The sequence below is a fragment of the Condylura cristata genome, unplaced genomic scaffold, assembly GCF_000260355.1.
Source record: "Condylura cristata isolate star-nosed mole 26May11 unplaced genomic scaffold, ConCri1.0 scaffold00007, whole genome shotgun sequence".
Classification (NCBI taxonomy): Eukaryota; Metazoa; Chordata; class Mammalia; order Eulipotyphla; family Talpidae; genus Condylura; species Condylura cristata.
This window is the reverse complement of record NW_004567108.1, coordinates 50,562,304-50,589,864: the sequence shown is the minus strand read 5'-3', so window position 1 is coordinate 50,589,864 and position 27,561 is coordinate 50,562,304. Positions and strand designations below refer to the sequence as shown.

The 27,561-nt window shown below is 38.6% G+C and overlaps 1 protein-coding gene across 1 annotated transcript; it reads right to left on the bottom strand.

Annotated features, from left to right (window-relative positions):
- Window positions 1-1,149: 1,149 nt before the first annotated feature.
- On the bottom strand, window positions 1,150-9,036 carry MOCS2 (molybdenum cofactor synthesis 2). The gene is made up of 6 exons (XM_004678329.2): window positions 8,950-9,036; window positions 7,849-7,996; window positions 4,986-5,113; window positions 3,982-4,132; window positions 3,071-3,194; window positions 1,150-1,748 (listed from the first exon to the last, which is right to left on the bottom strand). The coding sequence occupies exons 2-6, from the start codon at window positions 7,947-7,949 to the stop codon at window positions 1,680-1,682; spliced, it is 573 nt and encodes a 190-aa protein (XP_004678386.1). The 5' UTR covers window positions 7,950-7,996; window positions 8,950-9,036; the 3' UTR covers window positions 1,150-1,679.
- Window positions 9,037-27,561: the final 18,525 nt, after the last annotated feature.

Here is a 27,561-nt window from a genome sequence, read left to right as displayed (position 1 = left end):
ATCACACTTCCCCTTCCACATCAGCTGTGTCAGAGGGCTAGGAAACGCGGCTAACGGCCCGTTGTTAAGCTACCATTTTATCCTAAGTTAAAAAATAATTTCACATTACTCATTTTCAAAAATAACTCCTTTGCTCTACATCACCTTTTAAAAACTACAAACAGCATTTTCAAAAACTCCCTTAATCATAATCCTTTAGTATTGTAAACTCGAATACCAATTAAAGACTAGAAATCATCTTATTCAAGTCCTGATCTTATACAAAATCAGGACTATCAGCTGAGGATCACCCCAACCTAGTGTGCTGTACCGGGAATGGTTACTGACTAAAAGGACCTTGAGGCTGTGAAAAGTAACAGACTAAAAACCCAAATCCAGCAGTTTTTACTAGAGGGCTGGCTCTACTGCCCTCTGCTGGGCGAGCTGCCTCATCTCTCCCGCCTGGTGAAGAAATTAGCACCAAGTAATCAGGTTGCTAAGGTCCAAGATGTCCTGCAGGTTTCAGGCTGCAGAATCTCCTCTGAGTGCTCAGGGCTGGTGGGCAAGGCGGGCTCAGCACACACAAGGTGTTTGTCAAATACATGACTTGCTTAAGTAAAAAAGGTTTCACTAGAGTTAATGTTATTGCTAACAAGTGAGGTGTCTGAACATATGCAAATTTTACAGCGTCTGTTGTCTACCTCAAATTTTATTACTCTAAGAATTATACACCAGGAATTTGGTGGAGAGAGAATGGAACAGCAAAAATATAGCCCTGAAATTAAAATAAAAATTAAAGCATTCTCTATGGAACTTGTATTTCAGCTGTATGAAGACAGTGTACTGGTGACCAAATATTGGACCGCTGTATCATATAGTGCTTACAGAAAACTTAATTATTAATGACGTCAGTAATGATGTTGCATACACAATTAAAGAGGAAACTACCTGAAAATGCTCTGATGATCATTCTTTTTAATTGGTTTAAGTTCAAATATTAAGCATCAACACAATACAAATACCCTTATTACTAGTTTGCCAGATTTTATATAAATTTATGCTAATCTGTATATTTATATAATGCTAAAAACTAATAAAATATAATACATATTAAGGTAATAGATTCTAAAATACAATATCATGAAATATTTTAGGTATTACACTCAATTTTTTAAAATAGGAAAACACTGATTTTAAACTTGTGTATTCAATTTCTTAAATATATAAATTCTAAAAATATATCAAGACTATCTGATAATGACTTTGTACCTTCCAATTTTGCCAACATACCCATAATGTGTCCTTGATAGCAATCACATCGCTGGATCACGAGGAAGGGGAAGGGGCTGCAGGCTCCCTTTGAGACAAAGTTGATGAGGAGCAAGCTTCACTTCACTGTGAGTCAAATTGCAATCAGAACTTAATCATGGAATAGTAAGTCTATCACAGGCTTCCTTCCTTATATTTAAATTATTCTTCATGTCCTTCCCTCAGGCCTTTCCTCCAACTCTGGTTCCTGTGTGAGCCTTTTGGCTAAACACCCACTTACTTTGCTTTCTTTTCTATTTATACTATGAGTACAACATAAGAGATTGTGCTTCATTAAACCATCTTAAATAGGGAGGGGGAGAAAAATCAAAATAAGATCAAAAATAAAAGTTTATGAGATTAAAATGTCAGGATTAGAAAATGTGAGTGATTCAATCATTGGTTGCCCAAAAGCATTCTTTGTTTCTTTTCCAAGATGATGATGATTCTTCATACATTTCCTAAAAAAAAAAATAAATAAATAAAACCATAATGGCTATTCAAAACAGAGCATTTTAATAAACGTAAGTACATATGAATAAATCAAATTAACTATTTTAACTATTTAAATCTGCTCCACTTGTAACAACACAATAAACTTGTGGATAAAGTACTGAGGGCAGAAAAGTGAGAAAACACATTCCCTATACTTAAGGGCTGCTGATACAAAAGGAAAGAAGATAAACAAGAAGCTTTAACAGGGTACGGCCATGAAATACAGGATAGCCAGCCCTCATGTTCCACACAGGCTCATCCTAGGTGGTGGGGCCCCTGGTGGCCACATACAGAGTGAACACGCAGAAGATTTTCTTGTGACTATTCCCTAAGCAAGGATGGGCAGCGCTTACATTGTAGTTGGCATTATAAATAATCTAGAGATGATTTAGTGTTCAGGCAGATGTGCACAGGCTACAGGCAAATCCTAGCAACTTTCTGTGCGTGATTTGAGCATTCCCAGCTTGTGGGATCTATGGGGATGTACTCTGGATGCCAAGGAATCATTAAAAATTCATTCCATCTGGGACCATGACTGAGACTAGGGAAAATGGAAGGACATTCGTTTTCAACTTTAGTGCCAAACACACCACCTACTTCAAAATATCTAAAATATGCTTCACCAAAGTCTTTCCACTTCTTGTTAGACACAGATGGTGCAGAACAACCCCATTGCTGATATACTACATAGGGGAGGAATGGGTGTGCAGGGTCTTCTCACCTCTTCAGAATACGCTCTTTCACCAGAGACTAACTGGCTCATTTTGATTGGTTTGATGTGCTGACAGAAAACAAGCTAGAATTTCCTACTGAAATTCTGAATATACATTTTTTGGGAGGCAATACAGCACCCCACTATTTTCCTAAAATGGAATCCCAGGAGAACATTCTTCTGCCTTGTGGAATCTGTGATACCCAATGCTTAAGTTCCTATGAACTATTCCCACTCACCAAAGGAAGGATACTTTATTTTCCAGAGAATTCTAACCCAAAGTAAATGACTATAAATGAAGTACTGGACCGATCCAGACTAGGAATTCTAATAGCTGGCACTTAATGAAACATACTCCAGGCCCTGCATTCTTTGTGGCACACAATTCTCATGTTCAACAAACCTTGGAAAGGAGATACTATGTAAATATTCTATTTCATGGGTTCTATAAAGATTCTCTAAAGTCAGAGGAAGTCCATGATCACAAATTCTGTAGGAACCCTTGGTATCTATCTTACAAAAATTCCTGAGAAAAATCACATCCAAATAGCAAAATTAGATACTCTCTTAACTCACCTTTTTCCATATGGGCACCTTGGCCTTTAAAGTATCTATGGCATAGCTCACAGCTTCGAGGGAGGCAGCTCTATGTGCAGAGGACACAGCAATGATTATACTTGCTTCTGACACTGGAACTAAACTTTAACAAGATGAAGGAAAAAGTTACCATCTCCTCGAATTTACCTGTTAAGTAATCTAATAGACACATGAACATTTCAATGAAGCCCAGTTTAGTTAGAAAACAATAATCCATCCCATCTGCATTCAGCAGGATTCCGAAGTTGGGGCTGATTTACCAGTGTCCATCCAATGAACCTGTTTGATGGGCACCAAGAAGAATGGTCAATTTCCATGACTTAAACCTGTGACTCAAATAGGGCACTGTGCCAAGTCACACCTAGAGAGCTAGTACTAAACAATAAATGTTAACAAAATTGCTAACAGTAATTATTAAAACAGCACTGGTTTTTAATGAAATTACTTATTAAAAATAGAATAATAGTGGAATATGATCAATGATGTAGTCTCAATTCCTGGGTTATTTTTAAGCTCTAGAACTCTGCTCTTAACGGAACAAAAAGGCTAACTTACTGAATGACTCTAGGTATTTGCATAGAAGGGCAATCACTTGTAAGGTTACCACACAGAGTTCAGATTATAAATCAATTCTATAAAAGGCCTGAGGAACTGTAGCAGAGGAGGCGCCTGCTGGTGCAGGGCCTGAGAGGAGGGGGCAGGTTTGGGCTCCGTAGTACCTCAAGCAGGCACTCTCCCTACCACAGGACAAGTACTCAGGCAGTGCCGTGTTCCCCCAGAACGATACACAACCCTCCTTCTCATCATAATATAGGATGTCTATGAGAAATTTCCGGAATCAGAGTATGTACAGAGGCAATAAATTTTCAACTTAACAATGGACACCATACCCCAGTCTGTGGAACACTGCTATGTGTTTGATCGGCCATTTCTGCCTCATGTCACTACAAATTTTTCTGACTTCATTTTCAGCCATCGGTAGATATGCTTCATATTCGAGGCTAAGGACTTTTTTCCCTTCAAAGTTATTTCTTGTCGTCCCTGAGGGGAGAAAAATGCATTCAAAATAGGTTTCTCCTTATAGTAGAAACATCGTATTACTAGAAGAAGATTATATTTGAACATGCCAAATTATTCACAAATTACTGAATTTTTTTTATTAAGGTAATATTGGTTTATAATACTGTATGATTCAGGGGTAACAGATCCACCTACTCAGAGGTACATAACCACACCACACCCACCATCAAGGCAACCACAGTCCATTAGACCCCATCCACATCCTACTCTCCAGCCTCTGTCCCCCTCGGGTAGCTGCAATTCTACAGTCAAATTTCTAGGGTTTATCACTGGTTTAGTTTTGTCTGACTGTTGATCTATATTGGACATATAAGTGATACCATCTAGTATTTGTCTTTCCCCTTTAGACTTAGCTGGGCATTACCCAATCTTGATAAGAAAAAACAAAAGATAATTATTACAAAGATAAGGAAATAAGATAACACCAATTAGGCAAATTTACTGAAAACACAGACAGCAAACCAGGATATATTCCTTTTCTCACAGTTACCATTTGCAAACTGAAAGGAAACATTATGTTGCCAGGATTCACATTGAATCATTACCATTACTACTCCGTCCCCACCTATGAAAAACACAAAATTCCCTCTGATGATGACTTGATCCAACTTTTGTTTTTTTCTTTGCTTCAACAAAGGCTAACTTGCAGGTTATTGAGACAAAACAAGAGCTAAAAAAAATCTCTCACCACTGATAATCTTAAGGTTACTGCTCTATCATAAAATCTTCTGACTATTAACATTAGTCATGGAAATCACTTGTTAACTTCGAATGTCTGGTGTCGTCAATAGAAGCTGTGAAAATTACAACTCACCTACAAACAGGGATATGGCACCACAGAGTGGAGAAATCACCAGCTGTGAGACTTCGTCTACTGAAAGTTTCTCAGCAGTGAATTTTATTATATCTTTAGATTTCTCTTCAACTTCATTTGTAATTTTGCTAGAAATAAGATATTCATAAGATTTAACATTGGCATGAAAGGAAATACATCCAACGTACAGGCTGCTTCATTTTATATTTTTCTCTATAGGTTAAGAGGCACAATTTGCATGATAAAAAAGCAGTGTAAAATGTCAGCAAAACCATATACTTATAAATATCCCAATTGAATCAAGCATGATATAAAAAGCAATTTATTTAAATGTAATGTCTATATGTAATTAATTCGGAATTCTGTAATTGCTATTAATCTCGCATTACAGCACAGTTCACCCATCACAACCCTCATCCACAGACACTCCTAACTACTAAATTATCCAGTGTCACAGCCAGAACTGCTGTTTTTCTTTATCCAAAACAAAGAGGGAAGCAGAACCTCCACAGGAACTGGGCTGTCCATAGGAACTTGTTCCCAGAGCAACTCCACAGTGTTCCCTCTACAACAGGGCACAAGCCCAGTTAAGCAGCTGAGGAAGTAAGAAAATGAAGTGCACTGCTATTCATCAGGTGCTGTGCAAAATCCTTTGCCACACATTTGTCATTTCGTTCATCAAACACTTATTACACACTCACTAAGGACCAGAGACTGTGCCATGCACTAGATACAGACCAGGGAACAAAAGATACTGGCTCCTGTCCTCAAGGCACTCATAGTGGATGGGAGGAACAGCAATAAAAGGCAACTAAAAATAGAGGTAACCCATGGAAATAAGCAGGGTTCAGAGACACAGTATGGAGGCAATATGAATTAAAGGGATCACAGAAGGCCTCTCTCAAGAAGTCATAGTTGAACACTGTAAAGAAAACAGGGGGACAGGACCCCAGAAGAGAAAAAGAATGCCAAATGCAAGGACTATGGCTCATGAAAGAGCAGAGTGTGCTCCAGAACCTACTAGGAGGCCCAGGACTAAAGCGGAGCAGGAATGCACTGAGGTTGAGCAGGAAGGTTAGACCATAGAGGCCATGAAGAGTCTGAACAGAATCACAGATCCTGTGGGGTTTCATCCAAACAGAAAGATGTCAGAAAGAGGACTCAAGAACTCACTCAAGGAATGTTACTAAATCTCATGTTCTTTTCCTAATCTCCTTCCAGCAGCAATAAAAAGCAACTAAAAGAAAAACAGTCATCCATATATCACTAAGTCCCAGATGTTTTAGCTCCTCTACATGCCATTTGAGCTTCTACCTCATTGTTTTTTTCTTTTGCAATACAGCTAATCCAAATAAGTCTATCAACTTCATATTTAATTCCTACAGCCTGATTCCAAAAGGACAGAGGTCTTTAAGTGACATCCTGCAAATACTGTTGAATGCCGCCAAATAATAAACAATGCTTGTGAGTCATCTTCCTAATAGGCCCAAAGCTAGCTCTCACCATCACATACACATACTCCTTTAATGTCAGCCCACTCTTTTCTGAAGAAACACCACATGCAAAAAATATTTTTCCAAAATGATAGTGCTGACCAATTTCCAAATAAAATTAAGGTACATATATAACAAGTAATTTTTATATAATTTTCAAATAGTAGTTTAAGAACGATTCAATCTGGCTTGCTGGGCAATATACTTTATATTTGTTATTATTTACTTCTGTGAAAATGGCTTCTAAGAACGTGGGGGGGGGTGGGAAAAAAATAAGTGGACATCCTTGGCTTGTTCCTTTCTTACAGGAAGCTAAGCTCATGGCTGAGTATGATATTTACCCTTGATTTTGGAGAAAAAAATTCTATCAATTAAGAAAGCTTGCTCTCATTCCTAACTTATCAAGATCTTTTAATTAGGGAGGACTTAATTTCTTCATTATTTTTCAGCGGATAATAAACCTCATTCTGGCCTTCTCTCCACATAATCCTGAGAAAAATACTAAGTACATTCTACTCAAATACTACTACTCAACTATGGACTATGCTATTTGGAAAGATGACATGGATCACAGAGTCACCTGCACACATCTAAAATAGTTTCTTCATAACTGGAAAACTTTTTTTTTTTTTAAAGGCACAGTGCCCTTTTTACTTGCAGGCTAGAAAATTTTTCTACATTCCCCTGAATCCAGGAGAGCTATCCAGAGTTACTAAGCCTAATGGTGAAAAATTGCACAGTACAATAACATGAATTTAAATGTTAAGTCTGCCATTATTAGCTACATGAACACAGATAAGTTTTTTAGCTCATTCCAAATAAGAGTATTAATTCTCCGAAGTCCAGCACTATGTCTGGACATCGTTAAAAAACAAAACAGGGGTCCTGTCTGGTGACAGCAGCACTGCAAGCTAGCCATAGCCACTTCAGTGTAAGTTAGATCTCAGCCCCAGAGATGACCACATGGTGTGGCAGACATGTCTCAGGGAGTCGCTACTCCCCTCAGCAGTGTCTTCGATGATCTAGCTGTCCTGCTCCCCACTGTCTCAGGTGACCTCTCACTGCCCCTTGCACCAGTTCTGTATACATAAATAAATCTTTAAAAAAAAAAAAAAGGTAGTAAAATCTCAATCAACCATGGTAAGTGAATAAATATGTTAATAGAACATATTGAACTAACATTAAACTGTCTGCAATAGAATCGATGTAGAGATAACAGGTAGTTCTTAGCACTAATAACGAGTTACTATTTTAATAAAGAGCTAGTATAGACTTATGAAGAGGATACAGCCACAGCCAATCATGTAACAAGTTATCAACTATATGATCCTTCCCCCAAGATTAGGTTTGAAAAACTTAATCTCACATACCCAAGTGGCTCAAAAGCACTACTATCCTCCACTAATTGGGGGGATAATGGCAATTTCGTCTCCTGATCGAAGCAAGAGGAGTTGATCTCCAAGTTCGACATATTCTTGACGAACAGCAAATATCACTTGATTTTTGACATCAGCCAATCTAAAGAGGAAAGAACATAATTAGAAGAATCACTGTTTGGTTTGTGATTCAAATCTATACAGCTGAAACTAAAAACACAGATTCCCTCAGAAGCATCACTTAGAAAGTGACTAATTGAAGCTAACAACTCTTCATTGCCTGCAACTGTAAGCCTGTAAGCCTTGGAGAATTAAAACAAGGGGTGGGGAGTGGTAAATAAAAGTATGGAGAAACATTCAGACTAAGTCATATAACAAATATACTTAGTACAGCTAGGACATTTCCCACAAGACCAGATGGCTCCTGGTAGGTAAAAATTTAAATTAAAGCAGCACAAAAAAACAATATATTGTATCAATATATCAGGCCACTTCAAATAAAATAAGATACAGAATCAAAGAATAGACTTCCTTTTGAACATACATTGCAAGTACCTTTTACACAACACTAGGAATTCCAAGTTAAGTATCAACACAGGTTTAAATGATACTTTTATATTTCTGGAAAGCCTTCAAATAAGCTACTTTTCTACACTGTTTCAAAAAGGACTCCAGATATGAAGAACAGCAGAAAATCATTAACTATCAAGAGCAGAAAAGAATCAAATATTGCAAAAACTAAAATACAACAAAAACCAGGGTTTAGTTTTCATTTTCCTTTTAATGTTAGAAATGTCTATTTTGATTTCTCTAAAGAATTATTTTGTAAATTATAAAAAGAAATATAATCATATCCATATCTCACTTTTTTTTTAGTAAAAATTTAACTGTCCTTAAGGAAGTGTGCATTTTTAAACACTACAAGCGTTCAGGGATTGTTTAAAATACACACACACACACACACACACACACAATTAATGACCCTTTTGACATTGAGCATGGAAATCAAACAAGTTTTCCTCTTTTTACTTTTATTATTTCTTTATTCACACATTTTAAAAATACTAAAATGTTAGTCACAGGCATTTTAATTACCCAGGATGTCTTGATTCTATCTCATTCCACAGTTGCAATGCTTTTATTTCTTGTGGCACAGATATGGTCTCCGAGCGAATTCCAGCTATTTCAGCACTCTTTGCAAAATACAACACTTCAACCTGAAAGTGGAGCAAAAAGGGCTTTTAACAATAGTAACTCATTGTTCTTTCCTGGCTATTCACATTGAGTTTTGTTTTCCAAATGTATTACTTTAATAAAGACAAAGTTTAAAAGTTAGGGAAAAAAATCAACTCTTCCATAAAAATTTCAGGACTTAAGTAGCTACAAGTTCTGATACTGAATTTTTTTTTTAATTTTGAAAAACTTGTTTTAAATATAATTCAAACTAATTTCTGGAAGCTTTTTAAGTTTCACAAATGTGAATGTGCTACACCTAAAATCCTAATAATTTTAGAGACCATAGCATAAAATCGGCTTTATTGGCATAAAATTACAGCACTTTTTATAAACAACATAAGCAATAAACGAATGTCAGTTGAGATGAAACACGCAAATAAAATTAATGACCAAAATAAGTGAAAGACACATGTTCCACGGTTGTCACATGACCTGATTACAGTGAACCCTGCCGCCCAAGGTTTAGGTTATGCAACATACAAAAATTCTGACTTGTATTAACTGCAGGTGGATTTGAAATACTGGATCAACTGGTATATCCTAGACAAACCAGTGCAGTCACTCTGGTACCTAAAGGTACCTTGATCGGAATCAAGCTATATAACCACCTGTCACTAGGCTCAAATTCTCCACAAGCAATTAGGGGTTTGCAAATAAGCAGTGGTTTGCAAATACTCAAATGAAATACACATTCACAAGAATTCTTACATGAATTTCTTTATAAACTGAAAGCATGCCTTTGTCCAATAGAAAAATCTGAGAAGCAGGGGCAAAGGTGAAGGGCATTAGGAACCAACGGGTGAGTCACTGTCCCCGGACGCCTAGAGTTGGCGAAACCTCCAAAAGCCGGAACGGTGCACCTCGGGGATGGCTGCCGCGGCCCTGGAACTGTATGGATGCAGGGGATCCGATGGAACTAGCCTGGGACTGTGGAAGGGAAGAGGCGGACACGTAGTGGAGTCTCTCAGCCTTACCTGGCACAGCGGTACCATCCCGCCCGGATCCCTGGCGGAGAACCCCGACCTCGGGGGCGGAGGCGCAGGGAGCACCGAGGGCGCAGGCGCAACGCGGTGGCCGCTTCCGCCTGCAGAGGTCATGCGCAGGACTAGCTCCGCCCCGCCATTTTCTCCGTGGGTTTTTTCTCTAGGGTCGTTCGGCTTAAGTTTAGGTTTTGCTCCAAGGTGGGTCGCATTGGTAATCAGAACTAAAGGTGTCACTGATTGAGAAAGGAACTGCCAATATACGCCCATCTCCTCAAATGAGAGAATGAGGCGCTAAAGAAACTGAACTCACCTGTGCCCTTTACACCTGCTTTGTGAATGTCTCCTTTCCTTCTTGCTCATCTGTGGGCTTATATTTCTTTTTACCGCACTGCCTACTCCTCCATTGGGTATAGAATTATTTTTCGCTAAAGACTTAGAACATTTAAATTACAGATCATAAGACTGAGACGTCCAGTTTGTATCCACCAACATCCATCTTACTGGATGGGTAACTCAGTGTACCAAATATAATAGGATTACGTTATTATTTCATGAGGGTGAGAGAGGGACCGTGGCTGGTCAACTGAGGATTATGCTCTGGAAGCCTTTACTGAGGCTTGGGCTATATCTACAAGAAAGAGCAACAGCAAGGCAGAAAAGGAGTAGGGATTTCACTAGCCTGTGCCAAGCCAGAAGAATGGAAAGAAGCATAATGAGGTCACAGAAGGGCAGGCTGGTGTGCCACCAGCTACAAAGTAATAGGAAATGAGGTTGGAAATATCAGGTAGCAGTCTGGCAAGAAAAATTGACAAGGACTAACGCCAGCATATTTTGTTAAAAGTTGCTACATATAAAGGTAAGATTGATAGTCACATGCTTGCAGAGAAATGGCAGTAACAATGGCTTTGATTTGTCTCTAACACCCAGTGCAAAAGATGGTGATGTGCATTATCTAAAATATGCTGATAACAAAAGCATGGCTCCAAAAGTTATATTTGTACACTGTGAAATTTTATTAATCATGCAACAAATAAGCAAGTTTATCTCTTGAAATTATAGTCATACTGTAATATGTGGGTATGCAATAAAAACTGATACCAGAAAATTCACAGCTTATACCAAAGACCTCTACTTTATATTAAATTCACTTAAGTCAGTCATAATCTGATAGACAATCTGATCATTAATAATTATAATGGCATATATCGAAATAATAATTGCATTTCACTTTGGCTACAATTTATGATACAAGGTCTGGATGGATTCAACCTTTACTCAGTTTTCATATTGAATAAAAGACTCTGAGACCAAAAACATTTGAACGTTTCAGATTTCACAAGTTTCCATTAAAATAACATACAGATAATTTTGCTTATAGCAAGTTTTAGCAAAAATGTTCCCTTTTCTGAAATTTTCCTACAAGTGCCTGACAAAATCAGAGCTCACATTTATATTTTTTGTCAGTTGTTTCAGAAGTTTTTTTTGAACTTTCTTTTATGATCTCATTCCTAAAATCCAAGCTGTCCAATTATTTACAAAATTTTAAAATCCGAATGTCTTACCTCTTATAAAACTTAAGTTTAATTTATATCTTTTTGACATTTCTGTTCAAATTGTTCCTACTATCATTTTAGTTAGTAAATAATGCCTCATGCTAAGTATTTGGCTAAGTGTCAAGAGCTCTTCAGGAAATGCTTGAGCTTCAGTGACTTTATTTAAGCATCTTAAAACAGAGAAAATAGATGTTCAAATCTCAGCCCACAGGAACCCCCTTGAAATAACAAGTATGGCACACTTTGTTCAAAGTGCAAATATCTATAAGGATATCTGAGCCATGTAGTTTGAAATCTATAGATATTTGACTAATATCTTTATAGATATTTTTCATAGCATTTGAATTTCTGATTAAAAAATAGATAAGGCAGTATTATTTTTGGAATATTAGTTCAATATTAAATCCATCAGGAAATACTCATTTCAAGTACTATCAGTACAAGTGGTTTGTAAATACATACAGTAACATATTAATTAACAACTTTGTGTAGTGCCTTTCACCCTTATAATTGTATAAAGTGATGTTGATTCAGTTTGTGATTGAATGGAATTTTTTATAAAATCCCACATTCTTCTTGTGTTAATTTCATTGGTCATTTTGAGTAAAAACAAATAATACTGCCCAAATTACATATGCTAATTAGTTTATTCAGGGAAACGAAAGTCATAAGGAACATCCTCTTGTGTGGTTATTCTAGTTGCAAACCTTGTAAGCGGAAAGTAAATACAGAACTTTCGTAAATGCTGTATGTTCTTTACTAACCATGTTTTCAAACCAGTATATAAGCTTCCCTTTTCAGATAGCAGAAGAAAGGCAGATCTTAAAATTTCCATTTCTTCAAAATCTAAAATCAAGAGGTCAAAAGCAGACAAATATGCCACATAGGAGATGCTAGCCAATGAAAAGTAAAACTATTATAAGAAACATGGTGTGAATTCTAGAAAGCTCTTAGTATTCACTTCCCAGAGGATGAAGAGACATAACTAAGGAAAACCAGTTCCTGAATAACTTACAAAGGTGAGCTGGTGAAGCAGAAACCTTTATGAACTGGAAGACCTACCTCTTCAGAAATTAAAAAAAAAGAAAGAAAAAAAGTTACCCAGAGACAGTAGCAGGTGCAGGATGAGGATGACTAGAGAGTCATGACTAGAGCTCCTCTTTATCTTAAAGATGCTCAAGGGGGGGGGGGGAGTTTAAGAGGGGATCCACACCATCATTGTCACACCTGTCAGCAATTTTGGAGTAGCAATAACTGACCATGTGAACAGGGCAAGACCAAAGTGGGGTGCTCACCTTAGAAGCGGCTGAAGTCCAGAGGTCCAAATCCAGCCAGAGGGTAAGGATAATCCAAAATTCAAGCTTCCCCCTGATCTGAAAGCAGTCAACCCTGACCTTATAAAGCAAACCTTTGGTAAAATCACCAGAGAAAACAGCACCTGGTTTAACTAATGAAAGACATATAGGACCCAGCTGAGAAAAATCTCTTTCAACCCTAGTCTCACCCTTTCCCGTGCACTCAGGCTACAGTTAGTTTTTCCTTCAGCTTAGGAGTCAGCAGACATTTCTGGTAATGGCCCACAAAGTAAACATCTCAACATCCCAAATCATGTGAGCTCTGTGACAGCTACTCAACTCTGCTATTGCAATATGCAAATGGCCACTGACAATCTGAAACAATAAAATTATTTACAAAAATAGGAAATGGGCTCATTTGTCCCATAGGCCACATATGCTGACTCTTGAATATAGTTTATAAAGTAAAACAAGATGGGAATGGAATGAAGGAGAATTCAGACACACTGTAAGCAGCATAAATAAGCCTGGACAAATCTTTCTCTTCAGTAAAAAGAGAAAAATAAAGGGAGGGGGGGGGGAAACAAAGTTAAATGGAAAATATATCTCAGCAAAAATTTAATACAGAAAATTTCTATAAAAACATGCAAGTAATAGATAAAAACATCTTATAGCAGAAAGCAAAGATCCTTCAAAAGGAAACATGCAGCAAGCAATTATTGGTAGAGAGCAGTAGTGTTCAGTAGAACTTTCTGCAAAGAATGGAAAGTCCTGTAATTGTGCTGTCCAGTAGAGAAGCCACAGTGCCTACTGAACACTTAAAATGTGGTAAGTGCAATCAAAAACCTGGATTTTACATTGAAAATACTTTAATTAAATATAAATAGCCACATGTGGTGAGTAGCTATTTATTGAACTGTTGATCTAGCGGAAACTCTGGAGACAATTATCATTAATTGTCTCCAGAAAAAAAGAAGCCAAAGAATTATAGAGACCATAATAAATATATGGTAGATATAAAGGCCACAGAATATGTGGGCAATGGAACCCCTGATTAAGAAATCTAAACAAATGGAACATAATGACTTTAAAGTCATAATGAATTTAAAGTCATAATAAATTATAATTTTCCCATAAAGGAGGAATTTGCTCTCTATATTTCAAGAGCACAATGTATTCCAATAAAATTCTGGTGCATTACAATAAACAGTGATGTACTTATTGGTACCTAAAATTTTTTTTATCTATCTTAGAAAAAAAAATAGTTACTTCTAAGTGGAGGAAAATTAAGCTACTTCAACCCTAAGCCCAGATTATTACCTGTACTTCTGACCAATTGACTATAATGCCAGGGGTTCCCATAATTTCTACTTTGGATTTGAGAAATTTGCCAGAACTACTCTCAGAACTCAGGAAAGCACATCCATATAAGGAATTATTATGAAACAGATAAGAACACCGATGAACACATAGGTAGAAGAGCTGTGGGGGGCAAGATGTGGGGAGGGTGTGGGGCTTCTGTGCCCTTTCCAGTACACAATTTCCCCGGCATTTCCAGGTGTTTTCCACCCTGGAAGCTCTTTTTTTTTTTAATTTATTAATTTACATATCTATTTACATTATTGTTCATTTTTTAAAGATTTATTTATTTATGCAGATAGACGGGGGTATTGGCCAGAGTTGCAGGGTCAGTGAGAGGACTCACAGAGTCAGAGTGGGGAGCAGAACAGGAAGATTGACAAAGTACACTGCTGAGGGGAGCAGTGGGCGAGACAGGAGAGGTCTGCTGCACCCTGTGGACCACCTTCTGGTTGGGGATCGAACTCTCACTGAAGCAGCTGCAGCTAGCTTGTAGTGCTGTGCTTCAAGTGCGCCAACAGGAAAGGCCTATTGTTTGTTTTAAAACAATGTTTACAGCCCTCCCTGGTGGCGCAGCGGGTTAAAGCACAGCACTGAGAATCTAAAGCTGCTTCTGCATGATTTCGATTCCCGCCTGCTCTGGAGGTGACCACATGGCGTGGCAGACCTCTCCTGACCCGTCCGCTGCTTCCCTCAGCAGTGTACTTCGTCGATCTGCCTGTTCTGCTCCCCACTCTGTCTCTGGTGGAGCCTCTCACAGCCCCTGAGCCTCTGGCCTGTACCTCAGTTCTGTATGCATAAATAAATAAATCTTTAAAAAAAAAACAAACAATGTTTACTTCCTGCCTTCCCCACATTACTCCCTCCCTTCTTCTGATCCCTGTCTCCCCATGGCTTGTGGGATATCTATGGTTTATAATTGTTTTTCTTTTGTTGTGTTTTGTATTGTAATAACAATATCATTTTCCCCTGTGTCTTATTTGGTTCTCTGATATTTTTTTCTATAAGTGAAACCATTCAATATTTTTCTTTCTCCTTGTGCCTTATTTCACTGAGCATGATCCCTTCTAGCTCCATCCATGTTGCTGCAAATGACTTAAGTTTATCTTTTTGATTGCTGAGTAGTACTCCACTGTGTTTATGTACCACAGCTTTTTGATCCAATCATCTAATGGGGGCATTTGGGTTGTTTGCAGGTTTTTCCTATTGTAAACAATGCTGCAATAAACATAGTGGTGCAGGTATCCTTTTGAATTAATGTTTTTGTGTTTTTACGGTAGATCCCTAGGAGTGGAATTCCAGCCCAGAAACTCTTTGAACCTTGTACTTTGGGGATGAAATGAAGGTACTATCACAAAGGCATAACTAATCAGAATCCCATTGGTAGCTTTTCTCCCTTCTCAAGGCTTGAGATAAAAGTTCCAAGCCTCTAATCATGGCTTGGTCTTTCCAGTGCCACTGCCCCTGACATGGAGCCACCCAAGAGTCCACCAATTGTGGCTCATTAGAAAAAAAGAACCTCATGTTAGGCAGAAAATAAGTAAGATTTCAGGAGACATATGTCAGAGGCCAAGGATGGGCCCAATATGCATTTTCTAGCATCTTACAACTGTATTCTAGTCTTCATAGTTTATTCTACTAGTTTATCTTCATTCTTCTGAACATAAGTCCCTCCACCTGTGTGCTTTAGGTTTCCTCGGTGAACTCAGAGAACTGTTGTTTCATGTATTTTGTCTGTTTTTTACCGTTTCTATTGGATGGATAAACCAGAAAGAAAGGTTTTCCCATAGCATTTTGGAAAAGAACTCAGAGAGATACAGAATTATTTCTTAAAGAGTATAAGAATTGGCCACTAAAAGTTGTGTGTGTATTATAGAGTGGATATTGTCTGGGAATTGTGTGGTCAACATTTCAAAGTATAAATTTTAATTTAAAAGTCTTGTTTTTGCTCTGCGCTCTCATTTTCATACACCACTGAGCATTTTCTTCAGTTGCAGATTCCCGAAGCCTGATCTATAATATATAAAACTCTTCAGGTGTTTTTTAAATCCTTCTGGTTAAAAGCACTGGAGTCCCTCACAGCTCCCTCCATCCAGCCCCCTTAATTACCTCCTACTCTCTGTTTCCTCCAGGTATTCAGTGATACAGCACCCATGGGTTCTCCTCTTTTTCCATCATCCCTCCTTTCCCTTCTCTCACTTCTACTTTCTCTCCCCCCTCTTTCTTTGTGGACTTATACTATTAAAACTTCTTTACTTTTCGCTTTTATTTAAACTTGTATCTAAACCACCTGCCATATGGACCACAATTTTTTTTTTGTATTTTTAATGCTAGCTAATATGTTTATTTTTGCTTCATAGTTTGAGTCAACTTAATGGCACTCTAAGCAAATCAAAGCCATCTAATGTGTATTGAACATTATCCAAGCCCTGAATCTCTTATTCCATCTAGCCTGAGAAGTCCATGTTACCACTTGTTGTCTACATTAGGTTCTGATCACAGAAACTAAATTATGGGGCTTTTTGCTTTTCGTGTACATTTGAATTAAATGCACTTGAAATCATCCAACTGAAAACAGTAACAAAATCTCACTGGGCGCTCTATTTGAAATAATGTAATCAAAATTTAAATGAGCTCAGACATCTACCTAGAATCAGTGAATCCCACTACCAAAAATTAATTAAAAGTTCATAAATGTGGCTTTCAACCTGGTTCTGAGTGCATGCTATTTTTTGCTCTTGTCACATGATGGCGCCACTTTTGTTAATAATTACAAATACTACAATTTGTTTTAGATTGGACATTCTGTGACTATGACTGCCTTCAGAAATAAACAGTGATTTCTTGTATAAACTGCGATTGCCCAGAGTGTAGACCTGACTGTTTTTATAGTTTGACTTAACTATGGTTGGTAAGGACTCATGTCTCAAAGTTCTACAAATTCCCTCACTGTGAGACATGAAACAGTTGTTCCCCACACAATTTTGAGATCAGCTTTCAGAAATATACCAAAGGAAAAGCCAAGAGTACAGATTACAGTGTCCTACTCATGCAAATATACAATTCTGAGTCAGCTTCGATCAACTACACTGTGGGAAGACCAGGGAAGGGGGAGAGACTGCTGATGCACATGGCAAGCCTGTCGGGAGTAACCCAGGAGCACGATTATATACAAGAAATATTTACTGGGTGTTTTTTCTCCAGGCCTATTGAGACCTGCAACACCAAGGACCCTACCTTGCCAAGCCACCACCTCATGTGTTGCTTCCTTCCCTCCTTTCTAAGAGTCTGCCATGTGCTAAGTATCGAGCTCTGTGCTTCACAATTTTTAACCCCATATAATTCTTTTTATTTTAAAGATTTATTTATTTATGCATACAGAACTAGGGTACAGGCCAGAAGTGTGGGGGTGAGAGTATTCACCAGAGACAGAGTGGGGAACAGAACAGGTAGATCTATTGAAACACACTGCTGAGGGGGGCAGCGGGTGTGTCAGGAGAGGTCTGCCATGCCATGTGGTTCACCTCCCTGGCTGGGTATCGAACTCATGCTGCAGCAGCTGTAAGAGCTTTATAGTGTTGTGATTTTAACCTGTTGCACCACCAGGGAATGGCCCTATCCCAAATAATTCTAACCACAACTCTTCAGGTAACTACAACCTTTTCTTATTCTAGAGATGAAGGAAGCTCAGACATCTACCTAGTAAGTAACAGAGCTAGGAGTTGAATCTCGGTCCTTTGTGCCCCAAACACCATACTGTTCTGTACCCCAGGATGCTTCACTTTTTCCTTCATTATGTGCACTTACAAATTATGCATTGCCCATTTTCCCAAATGAATCGGCACCCGCCCCCTGCAATTATCCATGGCAATCTTGTGCTAGAGCTAAATGATACATCCCTTGCCTATGACTGTTGCTTAAAAACAATGGTGAAAGGCCTTCTAGCTCTTTTATGGCACAGTGCTCTGATCAATATGCACTTTGAATGACCCTCTGAAGGCTCTGAGGATTTCCTTGTTAGGTTGGTACAGACAAGACCTGCAGGGACTGAGCTCAGGTCTGCATAGACATGTTGGAACTGAAGAAGAACCACTGAAGTGGTAAATTCATTCAGCTAGACTAGTCATCAGATTAAACAGAAGAGCTTCAGAATCTTGGGAGGGATCTTGGAGATGGCTGGGTCTAGATAAACAAGTCTGAATGTACTTTGCAGGCACCTACTGGCAGTGAGTGACCAGCCACTCCTTCAATATCTTGATAGTGGAGGATTCTACAGTCCACAAGTCATTTTCAGTCCTAGGCTAATAGACCCATTCTTTACATTCTGATGTATAGCGAGGATGAGCAGCATGGAGGGATGGAGGTGGCTGTGGTGGTTGAAGTTGGTAAGAACTGGTTCAGGAGCTGGGTCAGAATCTACCCCTAGAGGAAAGTCAAGAGAACTTTTGACAGTGCAGATGTCGACTAAGAAAAATATGGTGGCAATACCATAGACTTAAAACTTATGAAAAGTGCTTTTACTTGTATTTCGATGTTATTATTTGGTTCAACTCTTGAAGGTGAAATATAAATGTATGCAAAGAGCTCTGATTAAAGTTATAGAATTGTTGACTCATACAGTATTTTTTGCTTAAGAAAAAGTCTTATAATATAAATCTCCAACCCATCATCATATTACATGTTAAATCAGGACTTTGTGTATAGACAAAAGGAAATGGTTTTATTTGAAGTCGGAGAAAGTGTAGAAAAAGCATTGCGCCAGGCCTGTTCCCTTTATTTTAGATTTTCCTTTCCAATTGCTAAAATAATCACTTCCACAAGAGGGCGCCAATTGACATCTTATTGTCAGAACAAATGGAAACTTGAAATAGACTGTTTTTATATTTTATACATATATACATAAATATTTAGGCGAACTATTCCAACATTCTTCACAAAACACATCTGCAAAAGTTACCTTTGCTGCTGCTGTCTCTCATGAAAATACGTTTTAGATTTCAAAAAGGTACAGGTCCTAGTAGATATAAAAAAGTAATCTTTCATGTGTGTTTTATTTTAAATAAAGATAAAAAATGCCTTTTAGATGAACAAATTCACACTATCAGTGCTTTCATAATTTACTTCAAATATGAAGTTTGGACAAGATTGCTTTTCTTTAAGGATAAAACAAAATGCCTTATCTCCTCCTTGGTTAGTGAGACTACATCAAAGAGCATTGGTCTCGGCAATATCTGGGCATGTTGTTAAATTCATAGATGACTCAAATTTTGCAGAGCACCAAATATAGCCTGTATTGCTCTTGTGATATGATCGATAAATTTCTAATTTAATCCTTCCATTAGTGTCCTAGCACACACAGACACACGAACACATAACGCATTTAAGACTTGTATACTCCACCTCTCAAATCAGTTCCTCCATTGTTGTGTGCAAAGAATAACAGGAGAATTAGCATAAAAATCTGCTTATCTCCTGAATGGACAATGTCCTTCTGGGAAGTGCAAGGAGATTCTTCATAACTTAGCATGTTTTTCAATGTCTTGGTCTTTGTCTACAAAGGAGGAAGTGCTTAGGATAAAAATAACATTTATCGGGTGCCTGCCTGGGTTAACCACACAATAACAACTGTACCAGGCACATTGTATTTTATCCTTTTAACAACCCTAGTGGTTTAGGTATTATCAACCCTCATTTCATAACTGTAAAAACTGAGTCTCAAAGAAGTTAAGTACTTGCCTGACATTCTTTGCCCTGGTGAAGCCAAGATTTCGACCTGGTCCTGGCTTATTCCATGACCCTAAACTTATAACTACAATTCTGTATGTCTCTGAAATTCAGCAATAGAGTTAGTCCACTGACCACATCTTGGAATCTAACTGGGCCTTCAGGTCATGTTGGGACAAGACTCAATCTGGACCATCTATGGCTGCCTTTGATGAATACAGAGGAGTTATCTCTAAACTTCAACTGGCTTCCAGGGGTTCTCAATCATCTGCAAACACCATGACGAGGTCAGGGATATATAATGTGACCCAGGTCACATTTCAAGATTTTCTATTGAGCAACTAAGGAAGCAAGTGCTCCTCTATTGGTGTGTGATGGTTGAGCCCTGAGTGGGCCTCCACAAGAATTTTGGACTCTTCCAGTTACCACTTTCACCCAGAGAAAACAGAGCAGAGCTAGGGATTTGGGGGCACCATTTAAGCCAGGAATCAGTACAGCCTGAAGGCAGATCTTCCCACTTAGACTTTATTAGTTAAGTGAAACAATAGACTTTCTTGCTGGTGGAGCCATTTTGGCTGACTTCTGGCCACTCATAACTGGAAGTGCCCTAGATGATTCAACCAGCTCAGATACAAGAGTGTAGCAGGATATTGAACAGAGCTCTCCCAGACTTGGCACCAAGGCTTAGAATAGAGAACAACACATGTGAAATCATGAAGTCCCTGTGTTCTGAAGAGAGAGGCCAACAATGGACCAGACACCTCCCTTGGGGCTGACAAAGAGTCTGCAGAACTGACTCGCCCACAAGTGACTGTCCCCCTCCCTCTAGTTCTGGAATCCTCGTCCTCTGGGAAACTGGAGTTTAGATGAGAGATGAATCACCTCCCTTTTCCAGGGAAAAGGAGAGCAGGCCTGACACCAAGATAAGTGATAGACCAGCTCCAAGAGAACAGCCTGCCAGACACATGCTCTTGGTGGAGTGGCTGGATGCCCTGTGAGATGTCTGTGCAGGCAGTGAGCCCTGGATCAGCACCATGCTTACCTGGGTGAGGAAGAAGTTACCTCCAGAAAGCCAGCAGGAGGGAGAGAAGGAGCAGTCTGCTCTCGCACTGTTTAGTGGCAAAGATGAGTGAGTGGGATGTGAGTCGAATGGGTACCGCAGAAGGAAGCCCACTTATAGGCACCTGCCCGGCCCATCAGTGAACCTGAGGTGGGGACTCTAGAAATGAGGAGCTGTGGGTGGGTGACACAAGAAGAAGAAGGAGGAACACATGCAGTTAAGGCTGGGTCTCCTGCTGAGGGAACTTTGGACTGGACAGGTCCCACAGTGCCCTCGACAATTCACACATGGACCACACAAGAAAATCACAAAGTAAGGAAGGAATTTAAATCAAATTTGAGATTGATACTTTAAAATAACTGACTTTTAATGGCTCAAAGTGACTGGAAATTTATGGGATCTATCCCAGATGGTATTAGGTAACAAGAAATGGAGAATGAGGCAGTGACTGGAAGAAATAAAACCTTTATATATTTCTACCCCACTGAGTTGAGACTGCGCAGTAACTCTGGTGGGGTACTGGAGAATTGCTCACTCATTGTACAGACATCTGAAAAGCAGACTAAAAGGCAATGAAGAATTTGGAATTACAGCAGAGTGGTGATAGCAAATCATGCAGTGTCTAGGGCCACCGTAATATGGCACAGTTGGTTTTCTCTAAATCTTATTTCAGGAGACTTTGCTAAAATAGTTTGTGGGGGGTGACGGGGAGGACTAGATCAAGGAGAAGTTGGGGCATATGCCCATTGGTTTCCCAAGTTACCTTAAATCAGACAAGTAGTCGATTTAGATTATTTTGAGAAAATAATAAGAAAATTTTCTATAATTATAGTTTTTCCTATGTGAAATTTTTATCTCTTATTCTTTCCTATATGTTGGGAGATGTAAGGATTAACTTTAGAGGTTATTCTCATCCTTAAAATTTCTTCAAGGGCATTAGGAACTGCTAGAAATTTTTTTTAAAAGAATATAGGAGAGGGCCCTCCCTGGTGGCGCAGCGGGTTAAAGCACTGCACTGAGAACTAAAGCCACTTCCACATGAGTTCGATCCCCGCCTGCCCCAGAGGTGACCACATGGCGCGGCAGACCTCTCCTGACCCGCCCACTGCTCCCCTCAGCAGTGTACTTCGTGGATCTGCCTGTTCTGCTTCCCGCTCTGTCTCTGGTGAAGCCTCTCACCCTCCGTATCTCTGGCCTGTACCCCAGTTCTGTACGAATAAATAAATAAATCTTTAAAAAAAAAAAAAGAATATAGGAGATAGAGGGCAGCAACCATAGGTCTTAAACTCCAATGTCTAGAGGCTCCCCAGGAGAGGAATCAGCGCAAGGGGCCAGGTGGAGCAGTGGAAAGTTACATGTGACATCAAATAGGGCAATCAGCACTCCAGTGCAGTCTACTCTCTAGGTGACTTGCTAGGTGAGTGTGCAAGTCCAAAGTAACCCAGTCTTCTGATTTTTCAAGAGAAATGAAAAGTTCAGATTTCATATAATCATTTTAAGTATTGGCAATTACTCAAAGGTTTTAAGCAGCATGGTGTGTACCAAATGAAATACATCTGGGAGCTGATAGGGCTGGTGGATTGCCAGCAACTTCTGGCATAGGCAGGGGGAAAAGGTGATCGAAACTGAAAACTGGAATGGAGGCTCAGGGTCTGTATCAATCACTATTGTTCCTAAAGTGAGCTCTGAACCAGAGGCATCTCTCAGACTGGAAATAGGAACTTTGTAGACATGCTGAAGGGAGGAAGAAGGATATACTCTATTACTGCTACAACACCAGGCAGCGGTGCCTCAAGGGTGATGTCATTGGCCACAGATATATAAGCTAAGGAATGACATGTCAGGCACCTGGGAGAACAAGTGAAGAGGTTGAGATGCAACGAAAGCCAGAATCTGTTTTGGTTACATAAATGATTGTAAGACCAAGAGGATTAAGAAAAATGGACTAAGGCATGGAATAAATTTTCTCAGACCTAGAGGTGTCAGAGAGACCTTAGGAGAGGAGAAAGCTGTGAAGACAAGCTTTCTAGAAAATCATTGGAAGTTCAAAGGAGGATCTTTGAGAATCAAAAAAAAATGACTTTTTCCCCTAGGATAGAATCCCAGAAGCTGACCTGTGTGTAAATGGTCTGGGAGACATTGGCTATGTAGAGAAATGAGATCAGAGAAGTTATAAGAGTAACTGGCCTGAGAAAATATTGTATCCAGAAACTGGTCATGAGGTGATCATGTGGGTTAAACACCTAACCCATAGAGTACTATATATATAAATTTTTCATACAAGACTCTCCTAGCATTTGAATTATTGTAATAGCCTCATAACTGGCATCAATGCTTATAATCTTGGCACCTACAGCCTATTCCCCAAAAGATCATAGAATCCCTTCAAGATTTGTATTGATGATAGCGCCTCTCTATGAAATATTCTTCCATGGTTTCCCACCTCACTTGAAATAAGTATCTGTATTATCTAGTGTCATTTTCTCCAACCTCCACACCTTGTCCCTATTCTTTTCTACTCCAAGCATGTGGTATGCCCTTATACTCAGGAACTTTGTACTTGCTGTTCTTTCGCTGAAGGGCTCATCTCCCAGATATCTGCACAGTGCACCCCCTCACACTTTGCTCAATATAAACTATCAAGAGCCTTCATAGCTCACCAAATGCAAAATAGCAATGCTCCCACCCAGTTTTCTCCTTACCCACAACTCTGCTTATTGTTCTCATATTATTTATCACTCTACCTGGTATATATATTAGGGTATTTTTTATTTGTTGTTTGTCATCATCTCTTCCTACTAGAATGCAAATTCCATCTGATTTGATCCATGGGTTATTCCCAGAATTCAAAATAATGACTGGCAGATGGCAGGTGCCTGATAAATGTCTGCTAATGACATGAAGTGAATGAATGAATGACAAATTAAGGAAGTTTCTAGTAGCATCTGAGAGTATTGATAATCACATTCTAGGAATCACTTAGAAAATTGGGGCTAACTTCAAAATTAGTCCATTGTGATGAATAATGGTAGTGACATGAAGTTGAAAAAATGGGTAGTTGCTTCCAGGAAAGAAGGAAGTTTGACTCATTGAAAAACATTGAAAGATCATAGATTAGAGACAAGTCTATAAGATTCCAGGCTTGCGGAGGCACAATGACTCCAAGGTTGGCGGGGAAGGGCCCATGTGTGAGTTCACCACTGAAAGGACACTTTGTCTAAATACTCTTCCTGAGATTATGCCATAATCTGTAACCAGAACCTATGACTTTTCTGAATATTTTAACTTAAAACTCCAGGATTTTGATATACTTCTTCAGAATGCTGGCCTCCTCAAGATCTGGTAGCAACTTGGGTCCTTCAAGAATGCTTGTGGGCTTTCCTTATGCACAAAGCATTAGTTCTTCTGTATTACATATTTATAAAACTTGATGAGGGAAGAAGGAAATAGTTGACATGTTTTCTTCCACAGTTCTCTTTTATCTTTCACACTTGAAGGCCATGGATATGTTTGTCTGTACATATGAGTAAGTATATTTATTTCCTCTCACACAGTTGTTTATGTTTGACCAATCTTTGTGTGGTTGAAGTGGGAGGGAAAGGTTAGACACAGGATGAGTAACTTAGCTCTTCACCTATGTTAGGATTTTAACATCCCATTAATCAAACAGCCTGAAGTGGAACATCTAAGGAACAAAAATGACTCCTATGTGGCTGTAACAAATATCTGTGTATGAGATGGTCAAATCCTGAGAATTTTAAGACTTATATTTGTTTAATGTTTTAATTTTAACTTTATTTAGTTTCAAAAAGTTTTTCAAGTTCCAGTGTAGAAAACAGAGCTTTGTTTTTAGAATAATTTATTTTAATTCAAGTTTAATAAACTCAAGATGGGGAAATGACTCAAAAGCAATGAAATGTGTTTTTGTAAGCAAGCATATTAGGTTATAATACAAAGAAAATATATGAATAGAGCCACAAAGAATACATTTTTTAATTAGAATATTTTATAGACCCAGTTTTCCTGGTAGAACATATAGAATAATGTGCCCAGTTCCCTTTAAATGTAACAAAAAACAAAACAGAGAAGCACAGTCACTCAACAGTCAGAATGTGACTTGAGATCAAAGAGTGACTTCATTCCTTACAATTGACCCAAACCTCATTTAAGTTGTTGTTGTGTCATGGTTGAAACTTCTAATGACTACTTTACAGTGAGAGAATGTTCTGCTTTCTGAATCTATCTATGGCATCCTCTCTGTTTCATCACTTCTTTATTCTGTTACTCCCAACCTACTTTATATGTTAAATGTTTAGAAGCAATTTTCTTCATTAACTCATCTCGTTATTGAGGGGAAAAAAATTGTTTGAGCATCTAAATTCAATGCTTCTTTTAAGAGACATAAGGACTTCAAATATCAGTCAAAGGGCTACAATTCAGAAGATAAGATGATACTCAAGGCAGTAATGAGATTTGGTGTAGTCTGTTGTACAGAGACAAGTTCCATATGAATTCAAAGAAGGAAGCCATTCCTTCCAGAAAGATTGGAAAGGTTTTCACTGAGGGAGTTACCTGTAAGCTCAAAAACTATATAACAGGACTAAACACAAAAAAAGGAAGGAGGTAGTACTGATGAAAAAAATATAGAAAAGGAATTCAATAGGGAAGAAATAAATGACCTAATTCATTATAGCAGGAATGGCCAGAAAGAATGGTAGAAATGAAAGTGAAGATTTTTCTGAAACCCAGGGATCAAGTGTCAAGAAAAGGTAGGTGTGTAAGGAAGGCCAGCTTCAAATCAGATGGTGGAGATGTTCCAGTGCTAAGATGAATTGGTTAGGGACAATATCACTCATCAGCAACAGAAGATATGATTAAAATGTAAAGACGCTATTGACTTCTTTTCAAGAACACAGGAGTATGCAGCCTTGCAGTATGTTAGCATCTCAAAAGAATTCCTACAAACCAGCATTGTTCTACTTCCTAGAACTTTTTAATCCTTGTGTTTTCTCCTTAAGATCACAAGATGGATGCAGGAGTTTCAGGCATTGTATACACTCAAGACAGGAAGGAGACAGCAACAAAGTGTCTGTGTTATTTTTATTAAAAAACAAAGACTTCCTCAGGATCCCCAGTAATCTTACATCTCATTGTATAAAATTTAGTCAATTGTTAGACATAGGGGAAATAGAAGCCGATTTCCAGCCTTCACTGTGGAGTTGCAACAAAGGAAAGTTTTGGAATTGGCTATTGCCTCGTTGCCAGCTTATCTGATCAAGTTTGGGAGCATTGTATGGATCTTATCGGCAATAGACAGTCATTAAGTATTTTCTAAGAGACACTAGGAAGGGAGGTTTTACTATGATTGATGTTGTGGTGCAAAAGATGGATTAGCGAGCAGAGAGACTAGAGGCAAAAATTAAAAGCATGTCCCAATTTAAAATGTATAAGACCTCAAGCACACACATGCCATCATTCGCTAGTGAGGCCGAGTTTGATAACGAGCATGTGAATTTGTGTCATTTTGTCCTCTGCCTTTGAATGGGCGTAAAAATCACATAGGTCCACCACACTGTGCCTAAGTGGGAACAAAAGGTCAAAATTACACCTATCTGCCTGCGGCCATCTCCCACCCTATCATGTTCAACATGTCACTTACAACTATGGATTTAAATGGTCACTACAATGAAAATAATTTATATTCCAAAGCATATTTGGGTATTGTGTTAAGACATTGTATGTTATTACAAAGAATAGGAGGTGAATTAGTATCTATTTTAGAAAAATCATGAAACTGACACAAGAGACTCTAAAACCAAATCTGAATTGAAATACCTTGTATTCATTCTTCGTGCTATTTCACAAATATAATGTGCTCATCATTCAAGGACAACAACATGGTAACATACTAGGAATAAAGTCTGTGGTGTTATATTTAAACAGCATAGGACATTTACCACTAAACAAAAAACAAAAAAACAAGGGCCCTCCCTAGTGGCACAAAGGGTTGGAGCATAGCACTTCAAGCGAGCTGCAGCAGCTTCGGTGGGAAGCTTCACCCCAGCCAGGAAGTGAAGATGCAGAAGACCTCTTCTGTCTCACCTGCAGCTCCCCTCAGCAGTGTACTTCGTCGATCTGCCTGTTCTACTCTTCACTCTGTCTCCAGTGAATCCTCTCACCACCCCTTCAGCTCGGCTTGCACCCTGGTTCTGTATGCATAATGATAAATTACTTCTAAAAAAACTATAACATTACTAAAATTTGCCTATTATCTTTTGAGTCAGATTAACCAGCAAAGTTTGAGGCAATAAAAGTTATCTCAATACCATGAGTGTTAGAAAGGCGGATAGAAACAAACTTTCCGTTCCATCCCACTACTTACCCTTTATCTGGTAATATTGTATATTTCATATAAACAGTTTCAAAACGGTTTTGATGGAAATGGAGATAAATACATAAGAATATGATATGCTAGAACAGTGACAGGGTCAGGAGAC

What these genes read in the sequence shown, in the direction of transcription:
- MOCS2 (XM_004678329.2), bottom strand. Translation starts at nt 7,949, where the DNA reads ATGTCGAACTTGGAGATCAACTCCTCTTGCTTCGATCAGGAGACGAAA. An exon ending in GCAGTGTTCCACAGACTGGG is followed by an intron (nt 3,195 to 3,981) that starts GTATGGTGTCCA and finishes ATCTTGTTAAAG; the next exon opens with TTTAGTTCCAGTGTCAGAAG. An exon ending in AGGTGCCCATATGGAAAAAG is followed by an intron (nt 1,749 to 3,070) that starts GTGAGTTAAGAG and finishes TTTTTTTTTTAG; the next exon opens with GAAATGTATGAAGAATCATC.